Below are 21,449 nucleotides of genomic sequence, written 5' to 3'. Positions count from 1 at the left end.
AACTAAAATAAAGCTTTTCTTACCGATGAGGGCAAAGGAGTTGCAAATTCTACATTTTCTGCGAAAATCTGCAGCAGCAGTTGTAAGTCACCTCTATTTACGGCTTCTTCTAATTCATACATTTTCTCCCTTTCAGTTTCGCAAGTTCTCAAAGCGTACCTCTTATCTACATACTTTGCTCTAATAAAATTAAGCCTTTCTTCCCTGAAACATGTCATAAGTTAGGTCAAGAGTCTTTTACACTTAAATATAGATAGTCTGATAAGTAATCTCCTTTGAAATGAAAAAAATGTTTGTGAAAAAACAAAAAATATTTGAGAATAAGCCGCATGAGAAAGCAATTCGAACCCTAACTCATGAATTTTTGCCATAGTCATAACGGTGCATTGTCTTAGAGAAATGACACTTTTTTCTTCTGCATATGGGGCCGTTTCTCACTTAGTTCCTGCTTCAGTTTGTCCAATAATGCACAATAATATTGGATATTGATGGTTTTACCATTTTCGTTTTACTATTTTCAAGATAGTCAATTAAAATTATTTCGTCTCGGCACCCGTAAGTTCCACCTTCTGTCAATCTGGTGGCATGGGAACGATATTTACTGTCGTTTTCTGTGCTACTTGATTGATAACTTATTTTGTTTCTCGGTAGATGTCTCTAGGATATCCGCGGCATTTTTTTCTTTGCAATTCGGAAGGGCCCAAAGCGAAGTACTTGGTTAAATTGGATAGAAGAGGATATGGCACTACTGACGAGGGGGAAAAATCCCCGAAACCGGTATAGACTCTTCCTGTACTCTCCGATTTAACTAGAGTATAATGCTGCTGCGTTTTCGGATTGAAAAAAAATTTAAAATGTTTATACATTTTTAATTCATTTACTCTTTTGTGGAGTACTAAGGAACCTTTCTCGTAGGAACTTTTACCACGCTGAGCAGATGGGACGTGAATTATTCAAAATTCCCTCATCTTAATTTCGTCTCGGCACCCGTATGATTTATAATTTTTGAAAATCACGGGAGGTAGTAACCAGAGAAAGTTCCACCTGTTGTCAAACTGGTGGCACGGGAACGATGTTTATTGTCGTTTTCTGTGCTACTTGATTCATAACTTATTTTAGTTTTGTTAAAATTATGCATTTGCAATCTCAAAATACAGTGGTCATGACCTTTCCGACCCATTGATCGACTCTTGGCCACTTCGGAACACTTTTGCCGACTTCAGTCCACTGCCGTGCGTTCATTATGTTCTCTGGTGTGTAGCAGTGGACCCAAGTTTCATCAACGGATACCAATCGACGCCAAAAGTCCGACGGATTGCGCTTCATAAGATCCAAACACTGGTAATAGACCAGGGCGCATCTGTAAAAATATTAGTACATTTGGATGTTGAGAGGTGACTCATATTTTTTTGCAGAAATTGCTTGAAAATAACTCATATTTGAGTTATCCTCCTACTCAAAAAGGTCTGGAACATTGTTTAAATAATCAAAATGTCAAAAAATGAAGGAAAAATTCGATTTTTTCTTCGTTTTTTGATTATAACTTTAAAAGTATTCATTTCCGAGAAAAGTTGCACTGACATGAAAGTTGCGTAATTAAATTTCTTACAATATAGGATTAGTCACAAATTTTAAAAATTGTCACCCTTGTTGCAAAATAGCAATAATTGCAAAAAAAATCATAAAAAAACAAGTATTCGCATTTTACGTTTTTCAACCATTTATGCTAGACTCAGGTCCTTCATATTTCATCCTGAAAAACTTTATGATATAATAAAACAGTTCTGTTAATTTCATTAAGATCGGTTTAATAGATTTTGCAAATTAAATTTTGCAATCCAGCTTTCGCAAAATTCATTTTTTCAAAATATTGCAGGACTGAAAATAAAACAGACAGCAAGTTGAATTTTTTTTACATATTATATATAGAAAAATACTGTACCTTTGATTTGCAATTTTCAAAATTAAAATCGGTTATCTACCACGGCGTCAGGAATTTTTTTAAATAAACATTATTTTTTGGTGCTACGCGCAGGACAGCGGATACATTTGCTCTGATTGGGCATTCCAATGACCTTTGATAATGATTGATAAATTTTAATTTTTAGTACATTTCGATATAAATAAATACATTTGTTTATTGCAAAATAAAAACACATACTCTGTCCTTTGAAATTACACTTTTTTTTGCAAAATCTTTCTTTGTTCATATATTTACTTAGAGAATAAAAGTTTATTATTTTTAAACATATGCAATTGTTTAAACACTATTTCACAAACAATAATCACATTAGTTTGATTTTTGTGGAACTAAAATACAATAAAATATAGCGTAAGAAAATAATATATTAGATAAATGTTGGAAGAAATTTTGGTGGAAATCAACTTGTGTGAATCGAAAACCGCTGTCCTGCGCGTAGCACCAAAAATTAATGTTTATTTAAAAAAATTCCTGACGCCGTGGTAGTTATCCGATTTTAATTTTGCAAATTGCAAATGAAAGGTACGGTAATGTTCTATATGTGAGAAAAATTTTAACTTGCTATCTGCTTTATTTTCAGTCCTGCAACATTTTGAAAAAATATTTTTTTTTTGCGAAAGCAGGATTGCAAAATTTATTTTGCAAAATCTATTGAACCGATCTTAATGAAATTTACTGTATTGTTTTATTATATCATAAAGTTTGTCTATGTAAAATATGACGGTCCTAAATGTAGCATAAATGGTTGAAAAACGTAAAATGCGAATACTTGTTTTTTATGTTTTTTTTCGCAATTATTGCTATTTTGCAACAAGGGTGACAATTTTTAAAATATTTAACCAATTCTATATTGTAGGAAATTTAATTACGCAACTTTTATGTCAGTACAACTTTTCTCTAAAGTGAATACTTTTAAAGTTATAATCAAAAAACGAAGAAAAAATCGAATTTTTCCTTCATTTTTTGACATTCTGATTATTTAAACAATGTTCCGGACCTCCGGAGTGGGAGGATAACTCAATCATTATTATATGAGTTAATTCCAAGCAATTTCTGCAAAAAAATATGAGTCACCTCTCAACGTCCATCTCAAAACAGATGCGCCCTGGACTATAAGAAGTGATCACACGATCATATTTTTGATCAATGGTCAACAAATCGGCAGGATAATTTTTTTATATTCAACACAGCGTTCAAAATATGACTTGTGCGCTCTTTACCAATTCTTGTGGACTCTGTCAATTCCTGCACCTTCACTTTACGATCAGCTAGAACCATTTCGAGGACTTTCTTCACATTTTACGGTGTACTTGTACGGTGGGCCTTCCAGTACATGGTTCATCCAATGTAGATATACGGTCATTACGAAATTCACGGAACCAAAATTTGACAGTGTAATTTGAAGAAGCATTGGTTTTATAATATTTATCCAGCTTTTCTTTTGTTTCCTTCGCCGTTTTATTTCTCAACTAATAATGTTTAATGAGAGATCGACAATTTTCTCGATATGCGTCATTTTTCTAAACACGTCAGCTTTATGCAGCTGTCAAAAATACGCTTATAGCCGCATCGAGCTAAAATTTGTCATCTCTCTCTCTCTCTCTCTTGTCGTTTCCCCATTACTGAGGATCGTGATTTCTTCCAATATTCCTAACAATGTTTCTCCATTGGTCTCTATCTTCAGCTGCTCTAAAAGCTTCGCAGAATGAGTTTCCAGCTGAATGCTTTATTTGGTCAGACCATCTAGTTGGTGATCGTCCTCTTGATCTTCTCCCCGGAACGTTTCCAGAAACAATTAATCTCTCCAAACTGTCGTCACCTCTGCGAACCACGTGACCAAAGAATTGCAGAATTCGTTGCAGATATATTGTGGACAGCCTTTTTTTAATATTGAGTTGGTTTAGAATGGAAACGTTTGTCCTATGAGCTGTCCAAGGTATGCGCAGCATTCTTCTCCAGGACCACATCTCAAAATGCGCGAAGAGTCCAAGTCTCTGCTCCGTATAGAAATATTGAGAATACAAGGGCATTCACCAATCTTGATATTTTGAGAGATAGATCTGTCTTTCCAAAGTCTTTCACTTTAGTTAGGCGACTCATCGCATTTTTTGCCATACCAATACGTCTCCGAACTTCTGCTTCACAGTTACCATCGTTAGTTATACTAGACCCGAGATAGACAAAGGTGTTTACTATCTGGTATTCTTGTAACATGTTAGTCAGTTGAATAGTGTCGAATCTGTCGACCACCATTATTTTTGTCTTAGCTTTATTGATTTTCAGACCAACTTTATTGCTTTCGTACTCAACTCTTCGCAGAAGATCAAACATTTCTTGCTCATTTGCTGCTATAAGTGTAGTGTCATCGGCAAATCTTAAATTGGAGATTTTCCTACCAGCTACTTTTACTGTAAAATTTGTCATGTGTGCATAAAAAATTTAGAATTTCGAGAAGTAATGCTTTTTGTGAGATTGCAGCGCCCCAATCGGCAAAGGAGGTTACTGATCAGACCACAAGATAACTTACATTGAACTTGATTTGACTAACTTCTCACTGGGTGATAGCTGGGCCTCCATAATATCATTAAAAATATTATTTGTCATAAATCTGGCAAGGACTAACTGACTAGTACCAACATTATCTAAAGTTAATGATTGTATTCTGCTTATATGAACTCCTAAATCCCTGTGAATACCTGAACACTCAATACACACTATGATTCCAAAATTCGTTGATAGCCACGTTGCATCTAAAAACAGAATATTTGTAAAAAAAATGTCATACCAAAACAAACATATTAACTTTCCCATTTAAATAAAAATGATATATTTGTTACAATAATCCAAAAGCAAGTACAACAAGATCACTCAATAAGAAAGCATTTTAACACAGACACTGGAAAACTTTTGTTTTCAACACTTCCAGAATATTTATTATAAGTTAATATTCCGCCGAAACAGCTGTGGTGACATTAACTTTTAATAAATTTTGTGGAAGTATTGAAAACAAAAGTTTTTCAGTGTCTTATTGTTAGATAAAATGAACTTCTATCAAATAAGGGTCGAATCCATCACTTAGAAAATAAGGATAAGATAGTAGCAAGTTGGCAACAATGTTAGAAACAAAAGTTGAGTTATCAGATACTTTTGGACAGTGGTGTAGGTATTATTTGTAGTTTAAAAATTAAATATAATTAATACCGTCTGATTTTAAAGACAACGACAAGTTATTAAAACAATGTTGTTCTGAAGCTATTTTCTTGTGGCATTTTTTATAATCAATTACTTTTAATGGGAAATAAGCCACAATTTTACCAAAAAAATGATTTTATTAACGTTTCGAAGCCCAAATCGAGTTTCGTTGTCAAAATACAAAATACTACTAAAATAAACAAAAATGTTGTTGCTAAGTAAAAAAAAAATGAAATCAATGGAAAAATCCCAATAGTTGGCTGTATACCATAGTTTAAAAACCTATACAGAAGTAAAAACTTCAAATTGTATTTTGGTATAAAATAGTTTATTTAAAACTTCTAAAAGTCATCCACATGGATTGCAAAACGTTATCGTTCTGAACAGAACATCTTCAGTGCATTCCGCAAAGTAGTTGTAACTAGCACACCAATGAAGGTGGTAACTTCAAAATATATGGCTTACATTATACCTTATGATAAAATATTATGACTACAAGTCGATGTTACTAGATTAAAATATGTATGTGCCTAAAGAGCAACATGCTTCCCTGCTCGAAAAAACTAGGTACTTGCCATTTGTGTAATTCAGTACTGTGCTAATTCAAATGGCAAGTACCTAGTTTTTTCGAGCAGGGAAGCATGTTGCTCTTTAGGCTTATACATATTTTAATCTAGTAACATCGACTTGTAGTCATAATATTTTATCATAAGGTATAATGTAAGCCATATATTTTGAAGTTACCACCTTCATTGGTGTGCTAGTTACAACTACTTTGCGGAATGCACTGAAGATGTTCTGTTCAGAACGATAACGTTTTGCAATCCATGTGGATGACTTTTAGAAGTTTTAAATAAACTATTTTATACCAAAATACAATTTGAAGTTTTTACTTCTGTATAGGTTTTTAAAAAAAATGCATCTAATAATTTATTTAATCTGACTCATTTATATTGGCAATTCAGACGTATATTATACATTTTAAAGTAGAAGACTTTAAAATGATACCACCAATATTTATGAGTTAATTTAATTTATTAAAACAAGTTATTAAACATCCTCAAGTTTAGTCTTCTGTAAGCAAGATTATATGTCAGTTAACGTGATATGTATAAGTATATATACGGGCCTGTCACTCTTGGGCATGAGTATAAGCTGCCCATTAATATAAGCTCTTTTGTGGGGATTTCGCCCGATTGGTGATTACGCTCGTTCCGATCTATTTTTGTTCTCCAGTTAGACATTTTTTTGACATCTTATCTGACCTGGTCTTCCCATCTGCACTTTGGTTTCCCCCTAGGTCTTGTCTTTGTAGGTTTCCACTTTAATATTTTCTTTATTAATTTATCTTCTTCTCGTCTTAGTACATGCCCGAGCCAATTAGAGCCTTTATATGTCTGACTATATCTTCTCCATTTACCTGATTATTTATCTTGTTAAATATTCGTCTGAACTCTCCGTCTTTGATTTTTTAGTACAAAAATTCTTCTAAGGATCTTTCGTTCTATTATTCTCTACTGCGTAGGTTATAACATGTCTGATTGCTATTTTGTATATTTTCTTTTGGCGTTTCTGCTAATATGTCTTCTGGAAGTTGGGTGTACTGTGTCCCCTAGACAAAAAGGGAGACATGTGTGATAATTATAGAGGCAGCACTCTACTCAACATGGGATATAAAGTGTTGTCCAACGTATTGTACAAAAGACTCCTCCCCTACGCCGAACATATAGAGGGAGGATATCAGTGCTGTTTCCGTCCTAATAAATCAACAACGGACCAGATATTTACAGCGAGGCAGCACCACATATTCGTGGACTTCAAAGCCGCATACAGTTCAGTTAATATAGGTAAACTTCTACTTGCTATGGCAGAATTTCAAATACTGCTTCATATTGCCCAATTAACTGAACTTACACTCACAGTAGCAGAGAGCATGGTAAAAATCCAAAACGATTTCTCAAGACCCTTCCATTGCGAAAATGGATTAAGACAGGGTCTACAGGACCAAAAATAGACTAAGACAGGATGGACTATCGTGTCTCTTATTTAACCTGGAATTAGAAGAAATAATTCGAGAATCCCAGATTAATACGAATGGTACTCGCTTTAACAAATCAGTACACATTGTCGGATTCGCAGATGACATAGAGATCATAGGTAGGTCCACAGAATCTCTGACTGAAGCATTTCGGTCGTTAAGAGCATCTTACAGAGAATGGGACTAAAGATACATGTTCAAAAGACCAAATATATGTGTTGGACTAGGTCAAGCAACCCGACACCTGCAAGAATAATAATTGATGACCTAGAACTGGAAGGTGTCGACACCTTCATATACTTAGGCTCGCTGCTAACTAAAGATAACAATGTCAGTGAAGAAATTAAAAGAATAGTGCTCGCCAATAAGTTTTGCCATGGCTTAAGAAGACAGATGACCTCAAAAATACCTAGAAAAATTAAATTTACTTTCTATAAAACACTAATAGACCAGTGCTAACATATGGTCCAGAAACTTATTCACTTACACATAATGACCAAGAACTGCTCAAACGTTTTGAGAGAAAAATCCTAAGAAGAATATATGGATGGAAAAAAGAACAAGGTTTGTGGCGCAGGCGTTAAAACTTTGAGATGTATAGAAGTTTTGGAGAACCTGACGTTGTAAAATTCATTAAGGTAGCACGCCTTAGATGGATAGGGCATGTAATCAGGCGAGAGGAAAATGCCATTGTCAGAAAAGTTTTTGACCGAAGAGGGCCGATAGGACAACGAGCAAGAGGAAGACCGAGACTTAGGTACCAAGACAACTTAGAAAATGATTTGAAATCTATTGGAATTAGAGCATGGAGAAGAGTTGCCAGAGACAGGGGCTATAGTCCATTCTTTCACGGTTTTTGCTCTAAATTTTAAAGAACCGCTTGGATTGACATGAAATTTGGCATGCGTATAGCTTACATGTCAAAGAAAAAAAGTGATATTGTGCCGATGTGTGCTTTTGCCCTGGGGGTGACTTTCATCCCCTCTTGGGGGTGAAAAAATATATGTCCAACATAAGTCCGGAAATGGGTAAACTGAGTAATTTTAAGTAACTTTTGTTCTGTAGAGCTTTTTCGCCAAGTCAACACTTTTCGAGTTATTTGCGAGTGAATATGTTCATTTTTCAACAAAATAACCACATTTTTAGACGGCTTTTCGCAAATATCTCAAAAAGTAAGTATTTTGTCGAAAAAAACGTTCTTACTAAAAATATAGCCTATAAAAAAGTAAAAAAAATGGTGTACTCGTTAGGTCTTTGGATCTCGTAGAACCAGAGTTATAGCCAATGAAAAATATATTCATATTCACCAAATTTCAAATAGAATATTTCGACGTGAAATATCCAAAAAATTAAGCACTTTTTGGGGAAAACCCATTATAACTTTTTTAAAGTGTTTAAAAACAGCTTTATTTCTGTTTTTACAAAAAGTTTCTAGCATTAAATTTAAGCAAGTTACACTCAAAATAAAGTTGGTCCCTTTTGTTTTTGCAAAAAAAAAAATCGGGAAGACCAACCCCTAATTAGCAACTTAAATGAAATTAATCGTTACCGCTTCACAAATTATTTTACTTATGTTGTGTTTATATGATCTGAAAGTTTCATCGATTCAAAGTGCTTATTTTTGAAAAAATTTGGTTTCAAAGTAAAATTTTTAAAAATTTAAATTTTGAAAAATATGCTTTTTTTCAAAATAACTTCAAAATTGTTAGAGATACCAAAAATCTAGAAAAACAAAAAAAGTCAGATTTGCTTTTCTGAATATCATGTATTCTTTTGTTTTTCTGTTAGACAAAAATTTATTAAGATTTGGTGTTTCTAAATTTGCATACATTCGTAATCAGTGACTCGTTCAACCCATTTTAACTACAGCCCTTTCAATAATAAGGACTTTGAACCGATGAAACTTACAGATCGTATAAACAATATATACACGAGTCAATAAACTTGTGAAGTCGTAACGATTAAGTTCATTTAAGATACTAATTAGGGGGTGATTTTCTCGATTTTCTTAACAAAACCAAAAGGGACTACCTTATTTTGAGCGTAACTTGTTTAATTTTGATGCTAAAATTTTTTTTTATAAAACAAAAATGAAGCTTTTTTTAAACACTGTAAATAAGTTTTAATGAGTTTTCCCGGAAATGTGCTTCATTTTTGGTTATTTCACGTTAAAGTATTCCATTTGGAATTTGACGAATATGAACCTATTTTTCATTAGCTATAACTCTGCTTCTACTAGGTGTACAGACGTGATGTATACACCATTTTTTAAAAATTTTTACAGGCTACATTTTTGCTAAGAATGTTTTTTCGACAAAATACTTACTATTTGGGTTATTTGCGAAGAACCGTCTAAAAGCGTGGTTATTTTGTTGAAAAAATGAACATATTCACTGCCAAATAACTCGAAAAGTATTGACTTAATGAAAAAACTCTATAGGTCAAAAGTTACTTAAAATTAGCCAGTTTATCCATTTCCTGACTTTCTTTGGACGAATATTTTTTCACCCCCAAGAGGGGGTGAAAATCACCCCCAGAGCAAAAGCACATATCGCCACAATATCATTTTTTTTCTTTGACTTGTTAGCTATGTGTATGCCAAATTTCATGTCAATCCAAGCGGTTCTTTAAAATTTAGAGGTTTTGCAATATTTTACCGTTAAAGAACGGACTACTAATGGAGGATTGTTCTGAAGAAGGCTTTGGCTCATAAAGAGCTATAACGCCACTGATGATGATGTTTCTGCTAATGTGTCTTTTGGTAGTTTTTGTATTTCCAATATGCTCTTTTGCCCGTTTTTACGCTTTCAGTTATCTTGACGCTACTGTCGTTTAAGCTGTATATTGTTACATCTAGATACTTTTTTTTGGTCCTTGGGAGCTATGCCCATTTAGCCAGCACCATATCCTAAACTAAAAAACTATCTAATCCTAACAAGCACCGAAATTATGACGAACCCAAAAAATACGAGCAAGGATGGGAAAAGGAAAACCACTTTTCACACCCACGGATCATCAGGGTGACTAACCACAGAAAAGGTAGACCACGGAGGCAAGGGATATTATAACCAGGACAAAAACAAAGGTTACTCAATGCTAATCCTAATCTAAAGTTTTAATTTACAAGACTTGAGAAAACCTAAATGAGTATTAAAGATTGATATTTTATTTAGAGCCAGTAAATTCATGAGACAAAACATTCAGTATAATGACAAAACAAATACCCAACACTTGGAACGAAGCAGTAACATTGTTACTATTTAAGAAAGGAGATAAAAAGGATCTAAAGAATTACAGACCCATAACTTTACTAAATGTGATGTACAAACTATTAACCAAGATATTAACAAACAGATTAACAACTAAATTAGATGGATACCAGGCAAGAGAACAAGCCGGATTTAGAAGAAGCTTCAGTACAAGTGACCACCTTTTAACGATGAAGATATTAATCGAAAAAGCTAACGAATATCATATCCCGCTATATATGGCATTTATTGACTTCGAAAAAGCATTTGATAGTGTGGAACATTGGACAGTAAAGAATTCCCTACAAAACAGCAGAATAGACTACAGATATACCGACTTAATTACAAATATATATGATAAGGCAACAACAACTATCAAGCTAATGAAACAAACGGAGCCTATTAAAATAAACCGAGGAGTAAGACAAGGAGATACCATCTCGCCCAAGCTATTCAACCAAGCGCTAGAAGATGTGTTCAAACAACTGCACTGGGATGGTTTGGGTATAAACATAAACGGGCAATATCTGAATCACTTACGATATGCTGATGATATTGTATTAATAGCAGAAAGAAGTGAAGAATTACAAAGAATGATGGAAGAACTAGATAGAGAATCGACAAAGATAGGACTGAAGATGAATTACAGTAAAACAAAAACCATGACCAATCAACAAGAAGAACTAGTAATTACAGTGGCACAAACAAGAATAGAACAAGTAAAAGAATATATATATATATATATATATATATATATATATATATATATATATATATATCTAGGACAAATCACTAGATTAAATAGAGAAAATCAGACCGAAGAAATAAAGAGAAGAATAAGGTTGGCCTGGGCATCATTCGGAAAACTGTCTTATATTCTAAAGAACAGAAAATACCCGCAATACCTAAAAACAAAAGTCTTCAATCAATGTATACTCCCTGTTTTAATATATGGCTCTCAGACATGGACGTTTACAAAAGAGAATATGGAAAAAATAGCAAAGACAGAAAGAGCCATGGAAAGACAAATGCTGAACATTAAATTATCAGACAGGAAAAGAAACGAATGGATCCGTAACAAAACAAAAGTGAAAGACGTCTCTACCCAAATAGCAAAGCTTAAATGGAAGTTCGCCGGACACACCCTACGGCAGAAGGATGAAAGATGGACTAAGATGGTAATACATTGGAGACCATGGAACCACAAACGAAAAAGGGGAAGACCACAGATGCGATGGTCAGATGACCTGAAGAAACACACTGGGTCAAAATGGATGCAAATTGCCCAAGATAGAGAGGCATGGAAGAAGGAAGAGGAGGCCTATATCCAAGGATGGATGTTTAGGGCTGATTAGATAGATAGAGAAATTCATGAGATTGTAAGGGGGAAAAGGTTTTCTTGCATCAGCTGAATGTATAGTTTATTTCTATGTATGTTAAACTTGTTACATGCAAAAAAATGTGATTTAAATCGCTTGGTAATCTAGATACTTAAACTTTCTACTTTTTGGAATGTACATTGCCCAATCTTTTTATTATCTATTCTATAATTGTTCCTTGAGATTAGCTTATACTTCGGTCTTTTTTTCATTTATTTTTAGTCCTCAGTGTCATCAGTGAGTATTCTATATAAAGCTTTTTTTATTTCTTGTGGTTATTACCATTTCGTCAGCGCATCCCATAATTTGTGTACAACTTTGTATGATCATCGTGTAGATTCCAATTTTTTTTAATCGCTCTATCCAGTTCTATGTTAGTAAGTGTTCTAGACAGGCTAAAAAAGTCACCTTGCCGAACTCCTAATTCTAAGTTGACAGTTTCTCTATTTCCTTCGTCTGTTATGGCTAATAACTCGCCCTAATAAGTCGATACGGTTGCTATAGCGACATCTACTTAAAAAGTTCGTAGTCTTATTTCCGAAGAAATAAAGACTTCTACTGTGGCCAGATTCTGGTAAGTCCTATATTCGTGCTTTCTTATCTTGCAAAGCAGACGAACGATGAAATAAAGAAGACTAAGGGAAATATGAAATTGCATTTCACTACTTGATTACTTTAGATTTCCCGTAGTCTTATTTAATTCATTGTTCGTCTGCTTTCCAAGTATTAAAAAGTACGAATACAGGTGTTACCAGAATCTGGTCACAGTAGAAGTCTTTATTTCTTCATAAAGCCTCGAACTTTTTAAGTAGATGTTCGCATCAGATACAGCGTCTGCATCGAATTATTTATCTGAGAGAGCCTCTCCGATGGTCCCTATAGAGCAGGGCTTCCCAAACTTATTCGTACTGGGACGCCTTTGGGACTTTGCTATTTTTTTGCGACGTCCCACAACCCAACCCCCATTAATACGTACCAATTTTAGTACTAGCCTAGTAACAGGTTATAGTTATGACAAAAACACAATTTGAACATTTATGTTGTTCTGAAGCTATTTTCTTGTGGCATTTTTATAATCAAGTATATTCAAATGGGAAATAAGCCACAATTTTACCTAAAAATGATTTTATTAACGTTTCGACGCCCAAGTCGGGTGTCGTTGTCAAAATACAAAATAATATTAAATAAACAAAAATGTTGTTGCTTAGTAAAAAATTCTTCTAATAATTTATTTAATCTGACTCATTTATATCGGCAATTCAGACACGTATTATACATTTTAAAGTAGACGAATTTAAAATGATATTGCCAATATTGATGAGTTGCGTTCCTGGAACGACTTTACTAAAAGATAGTTCATTCGATTACATGAAATCAATCCCAACTCAAGAATAGCCGCCACAAAAAATCATAGCATGTGATCTGTCTTTAAAAAGACAACCAAATGCAACGGTGGTACTGAAATTCTCGCGTTAGAGATTCCATAGTAAATCACGAGGAAAAACCAGGAAAAACCTCGTGATACTATCCCGACATCGCAAGTATTTGGGTTTACATTTAGTTTACTCTCAAAACTAATACCAAATTCTGACTTGATATTTTAAATTTTAAATAATACTAAAATACTAAATATGTACTAACTCGATATGTTACTGATTTACTAATTGTGGTATTTTCTTTCTATTGACTTCCTCCTTTAGTATGGGTAACCACATCCTACTGCATTCTACCGAGGAATTTGCGACACAATTGGTTTCATTTAGCATAATTAGAGCCGCTTCTTTGATTTTTCTCTTTTTACTATCTGCTTCTTTTAGGACTATACTTGAATCTCTCCACTGAACTCTATGTTCATTATCCCACGCGTGTTGACATATTTGAGATCTATCAAATTCTCTATTTTTTATATAAGACTGATGTTCATTTACTCTAACGTCTAATGGTCTTGACGTTTCACCTATATAAAATTGTTCGCATTCACAAGGTATTTTATAAATACAATTCTTTGTTCTTTCTTGTTCACTGTTAGGTTTAGTTTTAGATAGAATAGATCTCAATGTGTTTGTTGTTTTGAATGTTGCTGATATGTTGAATTTATTTCCTATTGTTTTAAGTTTCTCGGATAGTCCTTTTACATATGGTATTGATATTTTCCTCGTATTATTTCTTGTGAATGTTGAAGGATCCCGTTCTAAGTTGTTCTGTTCCATTCGATCCAATCTTGACAATTCCTTATTTATAAACGATATGGGATAATCATTTTTTAATAAAACAGATGTTAACAATTGTTTTTCTTCTAAAAATGAATTTTCGTTAGAACAAGTAATTTTGGCTCTATCATATAAGGATTTAATGATTCCCTTTTTAACGTTGATGTTATGCTTTGATTTGTAATTGTATAAATTATATAAATGTCGGGATAGTATCACGAGGTTTTTCCTGGTTTTTCCTCGTGATTTACTATGGAATCTCTAACGCGAGAATTTCAGTACCACCTTTGCATTTGGTTGTCTTTTTAAAGACAGATCACATGCTATGATTTTTTGTGGCGGCTATTCTTGAGTTGGGATTGATTTCATGTAATCGAATGAACTATCTTTTAGTAAAGTCGTCCCAGGAACGCAACTCATCAATATTGGCAATATCATTTTTAAAGTCGTCTACTTTAAAATGTATAATACGTGTCTGAATTGCCGATATAAATGAGTCAGATTAAATAAATTATTAGAAGAATTTTTTACTAAGCAACAACATTTTTGTTTATTTAATATTATTTTGTATTTTGACAACGACACCCGACTTGGGCGTCGAAACGTTAATAAAATCATTTTTAGGTAAAATTGTGGCTTATTTCCCATTTGAATATACTTGATTATTGAACATTTATAATTTTTACTAGAAATTAAGAACGAAATCAAAACAAAGGCACAAAAATAAAACGGGATATTTATTTATGTAACTGGCTGGTTAATGTGAGGGATGTGCTTGCTTTTTTGAGCACAGCTTATGAAACCGGGGCTCCAGTTTGGAAATTACCACTCACATTTCTTTTTCTAAGTTAATGTTTGACCTGTACTTGTTTTTAATTACTGCAATTGCAGAAAAGCCTTTCGCACAAGTACGAAGTCACAAATAGCAATAAAACCTTTAATGCAGCAGTGCTGATGACATGATATTCATGAGAAACTGAGCTCCAAAATTCAAACAGTTTTTCTGAATTCAAAATTCAGTGTGGACGACTGAAAAGGGTTTCTGACCTAGTGATACATATTACTCCAGATCTTCGGGAAAATATTTCTCAAAGTGTTCGCTCAATGAGAACATGTGTACATATTTTCTAAAGAGGGATCGAGGATTACTATCGATTTTTCGTGTAGAATATCTTGTAAAGCAGGAAAACAGTCAATTTCTTGATCTTCTAATTTTCTCTTCCATAAGAGCAACTTCTTCTAAAACCCAGTAATTTTATCTGCCAATTGCAGGATATGAGTATTGTTTCCCTGCAAAAACTGATTAAGATTATTTAATTTGTTAAATATGTCACAGAGTTATGCTAATTTTATTATAAACTCTGAATTAATAAAGTTTTGGGCATCATTATGTGATCCTGTATGTAGATACGTGTAAAATTCATTTCTTAATTCGTATACACATGCGAGTACGTTGCCATTGGACAGCCAACGAAATTTGCAATAATAAATTAAAGAGGAGTGCTCGGCCCCCACATCTTCACAAAGTTTATGGAAAAGTCTTGATTTCACAGGCCGTGTTTTAATGTAGTTCACCATTTTAATAATGCTATCCATCACAACACTTAAGTCAGGTGTAATGTTCTTTGCTGCTAAGGCCTCTCTATGTATGACACAATGTGTCCATTTTACACTTGGAGCCTTGGTTTTGATGAGAGCTTGTAGTCCTCCATACTGTCCAGACATCGCTCGGGCACCATCCGTACACACGCCTACACACTTATCCCAGTTAATATTATTTTCAGTTATAATATATAAGTATAAAATCTCGAATAAATCAGTAGCTTTACAACTTTCACACATTTTTCTGCAAAATAGCAAATCCTCACATACAGGGTGGGGCATTAGTATGACAAAGTCCTATTACTCGTTTGTCGTAAGAGACACGAAAAAAAGTTATTTAGGTAAAAGTTGGGGCACTGATAGGACCATAATTTAAAAATATTTTCAAATATACATGGGCGTGCGTATTGACAGGGTGACACAAACTTATGTTTTTTTAAATGGAACACCCTGTATATTTTTACATTTTTGGATTCTCCTCAATGTTTCCTGTCTTAAAATATATGGTTTTGTAATATTATACGAGGTAGTTTAAAAGATAATTACGTTTTTTTGTTAATTTCGTAGCAACATTTACACCCTGTAGAATTGTAGTGATTTGACATCAAATTTTTATTTTATGTTCAAATGATTTTTAATATAGTCTACTATTGTTAAACATTAACAGTATAGCGAAATGTTAAATTTTAGTATTGTAATGAAATTATATTTTATGGTACTTTTTTATTTCTTAAGCATTCCCTATACCTAAGTGCTTTAATTTGGAAGTTATTTGTGATTCTTTAAGTCAAACATTAATTGCAAGAAAAATTACGTGAAATTTTATTAGGTGGCCGTGAAAATATTCAATCAAAAATAATTTTTTGAAAAAAAAATACATCATAATCTAGCCTGATCTTTAATTTATTAGTATTGGATGAGATATCCAAATAAATTCGTAGTTAAGATTGTTGGTACGCAAAATATTAATAAAAACATAGAATATTCTACCTAGTCGGCTATGACACTAAATTTCCTTAAAAATTTGACATTATACTATTTTTATAGTTCCAGTTGCTTTGTTACCATTACTAATATGACTTTTTCTAATGAGGAATTGATAAGATTTTTGTGCTAATGGAGTATAACAAAAATGTGATACCAGCAATAAGAATTTTTCATCAGAAATTCCCTGACAGACGACAACTAAGAAGAGAAACGTTTAAAAATATACTAGAACGGTTTCAACGGACTGGACACTTAGATTATGATAAATCTGATCGAACAAAAACTATTGTAAATGAAGAAAACAGGAATTAAATGTAATCCTTAGTGTCACTGAGGATCTGCATACTAGTACAACCGTTCTTACAATCTAAGTATCTAGTCTGTTGAAACCGTTCCAGTATACTTTCAAAAGTTTCTGTTTTTGGTTGTCGTCTATCAGGGAATTGCTGATGATAAATTTTTATTGCAATTACCTCATTTTTGTTATACTCTCCTAGCACAAAGCCATTTTAATCAGTTCCTCATTAGAAAAATTAATATAAGTAATGGTAGCAAATCAACTGGAACTATATAAATAGTATAATGTCAAATGTTTAATCAAATTTTGTGTCATAGCCAACTAGGGAGAATTTTGTATGTTTGATTAATATTTTAAGCACCAACAACCTTAACTACGAATGTATTTGGATATCTCGTCTAATATTAATAAATTAAGGATCAGGCTAGATTATGTATTTTTTTCGAAAAATTATTTTTGATTGGATATTTTCACGGCCACCTAATAAAATTTCACGTAATTTTTGTTGCAATTAATGTTTGGCTTAAAGAATCACGAATAACTTACAAATTAAAGCACTTAGGTATAGGGAATGCTTAAGAAATAAAAAAGTAAAATAAAATATAATTTCATTGCAATACTAAAATACAGGGTCTTCCATTTGAGAAAACTCAGAAAATACTCATTCCGAGTTTCGACCCACCCTGTATACTAAAATTAAACATTTCTCTATAGTGTTAATGATTAACAGTAGTAGACTATATTAAAAATCGTTTGAATATAAAAAGAAAATTTGATGTCAAATCACTACAATTCAATAGGGTGTAGATGTTGCTACGAAATTAACAAAAAAACGTAATTAACTTTTAAAATACCTCGTATAATATTACAAAACCATATATTTTAAGAAAGAAAACATTGAGGAGAATCCAAAAATGTAAAAATATATAGGGTATTCCATTTAAAAAACATAAGTTTGTGTCACCCTGTCAATACGCACGCCCCTGTATATTTGTAAATATTTTTAAATTATGACACTATATGTGCCCCAACTTTTACCTAAATAACTTTTTTTCGTATCTCTTACGACAAACAAGTAATTTTACTTTGTCACACTAATGCCCCACCCTGTATATTTGTTTCTTGTATGTACCGTACATAACATATCAATTGACCATCAGTCGCCTCGTCCAGTTGAATGGCAAATAAACCTGAAAGTTTCCCCACAATTTGCTCATTAATATCTTCTGCCATGTCGTGAGTACGACGAACAATTTTTTGAATAATTTCGGATAATTCAAGGGTCTATCGACTTGATGTTATATTTTTTAATTGATTTATTTATTAATACATATATTTTATACTCGTTTAAAATCAAATAAGTATATTTTCTGTATTAAAAATCCGCGATGACACGCGACGTCCCTGGGACAACGCCGCGACGTCCCTGGGACAACGCCGCGACGCTCCAGGGCGTCGCGACGCTGCTATAGAGGGTAAAACGTACAAAAGAAGATCATGGTCCTCCCTGAACGAATTGAAATATAAGATGTTTCATTTTGACTTTAATATTTATTTATTTCTTTGCACTTACCATTTTGAGAGTTACAATCACAACACCTATCGTTTCCGGGTATTTTTTGTATATACTTTATGATTGCCTGTTGAAGCTCCATAAAACTATGATTAACTTTATCACTACCAGTCTTACTGCTGTCGTCGAAAGCTTTCATTAGTGCCATCTCTTTACAGTTTACTAAAACTGACATCCACGCTCTCTGGTCAGTTTCATCTTCCGCTTGAAAGTGGTACGTTCTATTATCTAAAAAAGAGAATAATACTAATTATCGTATAGTATAGTCAACAGTCATCCTTGCCGGTCGCAAGCCCGGATGAAGGAGGAGGGTTAAGTGGAAGGCCAATAACCAGCTTTTATAAAAAACAGCCTGTTATGAAAACTGCAAATGTGCCTTGGAATCGAAAAGATCATACGGAAAACGACAATCGCAATGGACAAGGATTTTGAAGATTTTAACGTGGAACCAGTGGCGGCTGGTCAGAGGAGGCAAGGGAGGCTTAGCCTCCCCATAAATTTTTTACACATGCTACACTGTTCTGTTTACTTTGCTATTTTGCTTCGCGTTAGAGATATCGGAAAAAGTTATTTGAACAAGTTATTCCAAATAATATTCTAACCCTACATACAAAATTGCATCACAAAATTCGCACTTTTAGTTTTTTCATTATTTGTAGTCAGGATCCTAAAATCGCAGAGGAGGCTGCTGACCGGAAAATCTCACTCGCTAATGCTCCGCGCAGCCCAGCAGCGTTTAAGGATGGTTGAAGGTACGATTCCCAAAGTGGCTGCAGACTGCAGACCGCAGACTGCAGCGACAGTATCGTCTGCGGTCAGACCAATTCCGAGCAGAACTGCACTGCATCTACATAACAGCGACAACAGCATTGCACGATGGGAATTTATTTATAATAGTATAATATTAAAAGTCGTATAAGTAGGATGTCAGACGCAATGAACAACGATGAATTAATGTTATAATCTTTTGATGGAAGAAGATGACGACGATCTTTTACTTTTGCATTATAAAAGAAAAAGGAAGCCAACTAGGTCTCTATTTAAAAATAGACAATTTGAAGGAAGCTTGCGTCGTAAATAACTGAATATTTTGCTACAAAATTAATTAATTGCTCTTCTTCTTCATTTGAAATACTCATTTTCAAAAGACATTCAATTCTTTTCACTTTTCAGTCAATTTGGAAACAGCAAAAATACATGTTGTCGCTCTGCGGTTGGCGACACTACAGGTTCTGGTGCAGTACTGCGGTCTGCGGTGGCGACGTTCTGCGTGCGGCGGCGACAGTGCCGCTCTACTCGACATCAAGCTCATAAGAAACCATATGAACCAGTAGGTCTGTCGCTGCGGTCTGCGGTTTGCAGTTTGCGGTCTTGTTCGGAATCGTACCTTGAAGGAGACCCGGTCTCCTTACAGCTGCATATCGCTTAACGCACACGCTACCCGGAGATTGGGCAAGGGCGGCTAATCGGCCAGCAGCCTCCTCTGCGATTTTAGGATCCTGACTACAAATAATGAAAAAACTAAAAGTGCGAATTTTGTGATGAAATTTGGTATGGGGGATTAGAATAATATTTGGAACAACTTGTTCAAATAACTTTTTCCAATATCTGTAATGCAAAGCAAATTATCGGTAATTTACTGTGTTTTTGGATTCGCAGTAGGCCGCTTTTAGAATTAAAAAAATTCAGTTGAGTATCTTAAAAAATGTGAACCTTCAACCTGTATGGACTGCAAAAGTTCAAATCTGTATTTATTTTGATATGCATATCTACTTTCAGAGATATAATTGTTAACAAATAAACGACACAAACTTTGGTAATACACTTTTACAATTAGACTAACTATTTTTAAAATGATATGATATTATGAAATTGTGAATTATGATGATATTATAAAATGTAAATAAAAAATGGTCAAAAAAATGGGGCCTTAAATTAGACTTTTTTGGCGGATTTTTTTTGCTAATGCAAATTTGTCTAGATATTTTACAGTTAGGTATAGCCTCCCCTATTGTAAAAAATTACGAGCCGCCACTGCGTGGAACGTTCTAAGTTATAAGTTTTATATTATAAGTGACGCCCGGTTCCACCAACGTGATCTAAGTAAAATCTTACGTAAGTTTTGATTAGTCAAAAACATTTCTTAGTTGAAATTTGCGTTCCATCATACAAGTTTTTACTTAACTTAGGTAGCCAAGAAAAAACTTAAATTATCAGAGATACCAACTTTGCAAAATTGTCAAAAATTCTTATCCTTTTGACACGTTTTTAATGAAAAAACACTAAAAAAGAAGAACATTTGTGCCATTTTTGACATTCATGTCATTAGACATTAGTCGTTAAAATGTCGTTTCAATATTTATTGTAAATTGTTATTATATAGTTCCTCTCATGTTCCTCTGTCATGTTCTTGTGTATTTTGCGAAATTATTTGCTTATTTAAAATTAATCTAAACTTACGTGCATAGAAATCGGCCCACTTAAAAATTTGGTCATTTTTGATGTCTCATATTCCCTAAACCTGTTGACCGATTTAAGTGATCTTTTAAACATGTTATACCCTGATTCTTTAGCAATACCACTGTAATAATATTATTGCTAAAGAGGTTAAATTTTTTTGTATGCCGGGTGTATCAAACAAACTGTGTTTTTTTCTCAAAGTTCCCATCACCCCGTGGAATATTCTAGCATTTATAAAATACTGAAATTAAAACCCAACTATAGCCACAGGTTTTCTTAACATTCTGTTTTTTAATTAATTCCTTTATGTTGGATAATAAAAAAGTTAGGTACTTTAACAACTAGACATGTTTTTGATCAATACACGGTGTTTCTAAATAAGTGCGAGACAAACTTTAAGGGGTGCATGAAAAAATAATGACAGTTGGCTTTATAAACGTATGTCCGCAAATATTTCGTTTCCGAGATATGGGATGATGAC

General features: G+C 33.5%; 1 protein-coding gene across 21 annotated transcripts in view; it reads right to left on the bottom strand.

Annotated features, from left to right (window-relative positions):
• The window catches only part of LOC114328741 (arfGAP with SH3 domain, ANK repeat and PH domain-containing protein), a 415,375-nt gene that overhangs the window by 81,742 nt on the left and 312,184 nt on the right, over positions 1–21,449 (bottom strand). For all 21 annotated transcript variants that reach the window (XM_050663451.1, XM_050663458.1, XM_050663453.1 and 18 more), the window contains exons 7-9: positions 18,509–18,736; positions 4,509–4,731; positions 24–204 (exon numbers count right to left, since the gene is read on the bottom strand). In XM_050663451.1, coding sequence (XP_050519408.1) covers positions 24–204; positions 4,509–4,731; positions 18,509–18,736 — 632 coding nt within the window. The remainder of the gene's footprint in view (positions 1–23; positions 205–4,508; positions 4,732–18,508; positions 18,737–21,449) is intronic.

The sequence above is a fragment of the Diabrotica virgifera genome, chromosome 10, assembly GCF_917563875.1.
Source record: "Diabrotica virgifera virgifera chromosome 10, PGI_DIABVI_V3a".
Taxonomy (NCBI): Eukaryota; Metazoa; Arthropoda; class Insecta; order Coleoptera; family Chrysomelidae; genus Diabrotica; species Diabrotica virgifera.
Note: the sequence above shows the minus strand (reverse complement) of the source record. Positions and strands in the feature narration are given on the sequence as shown.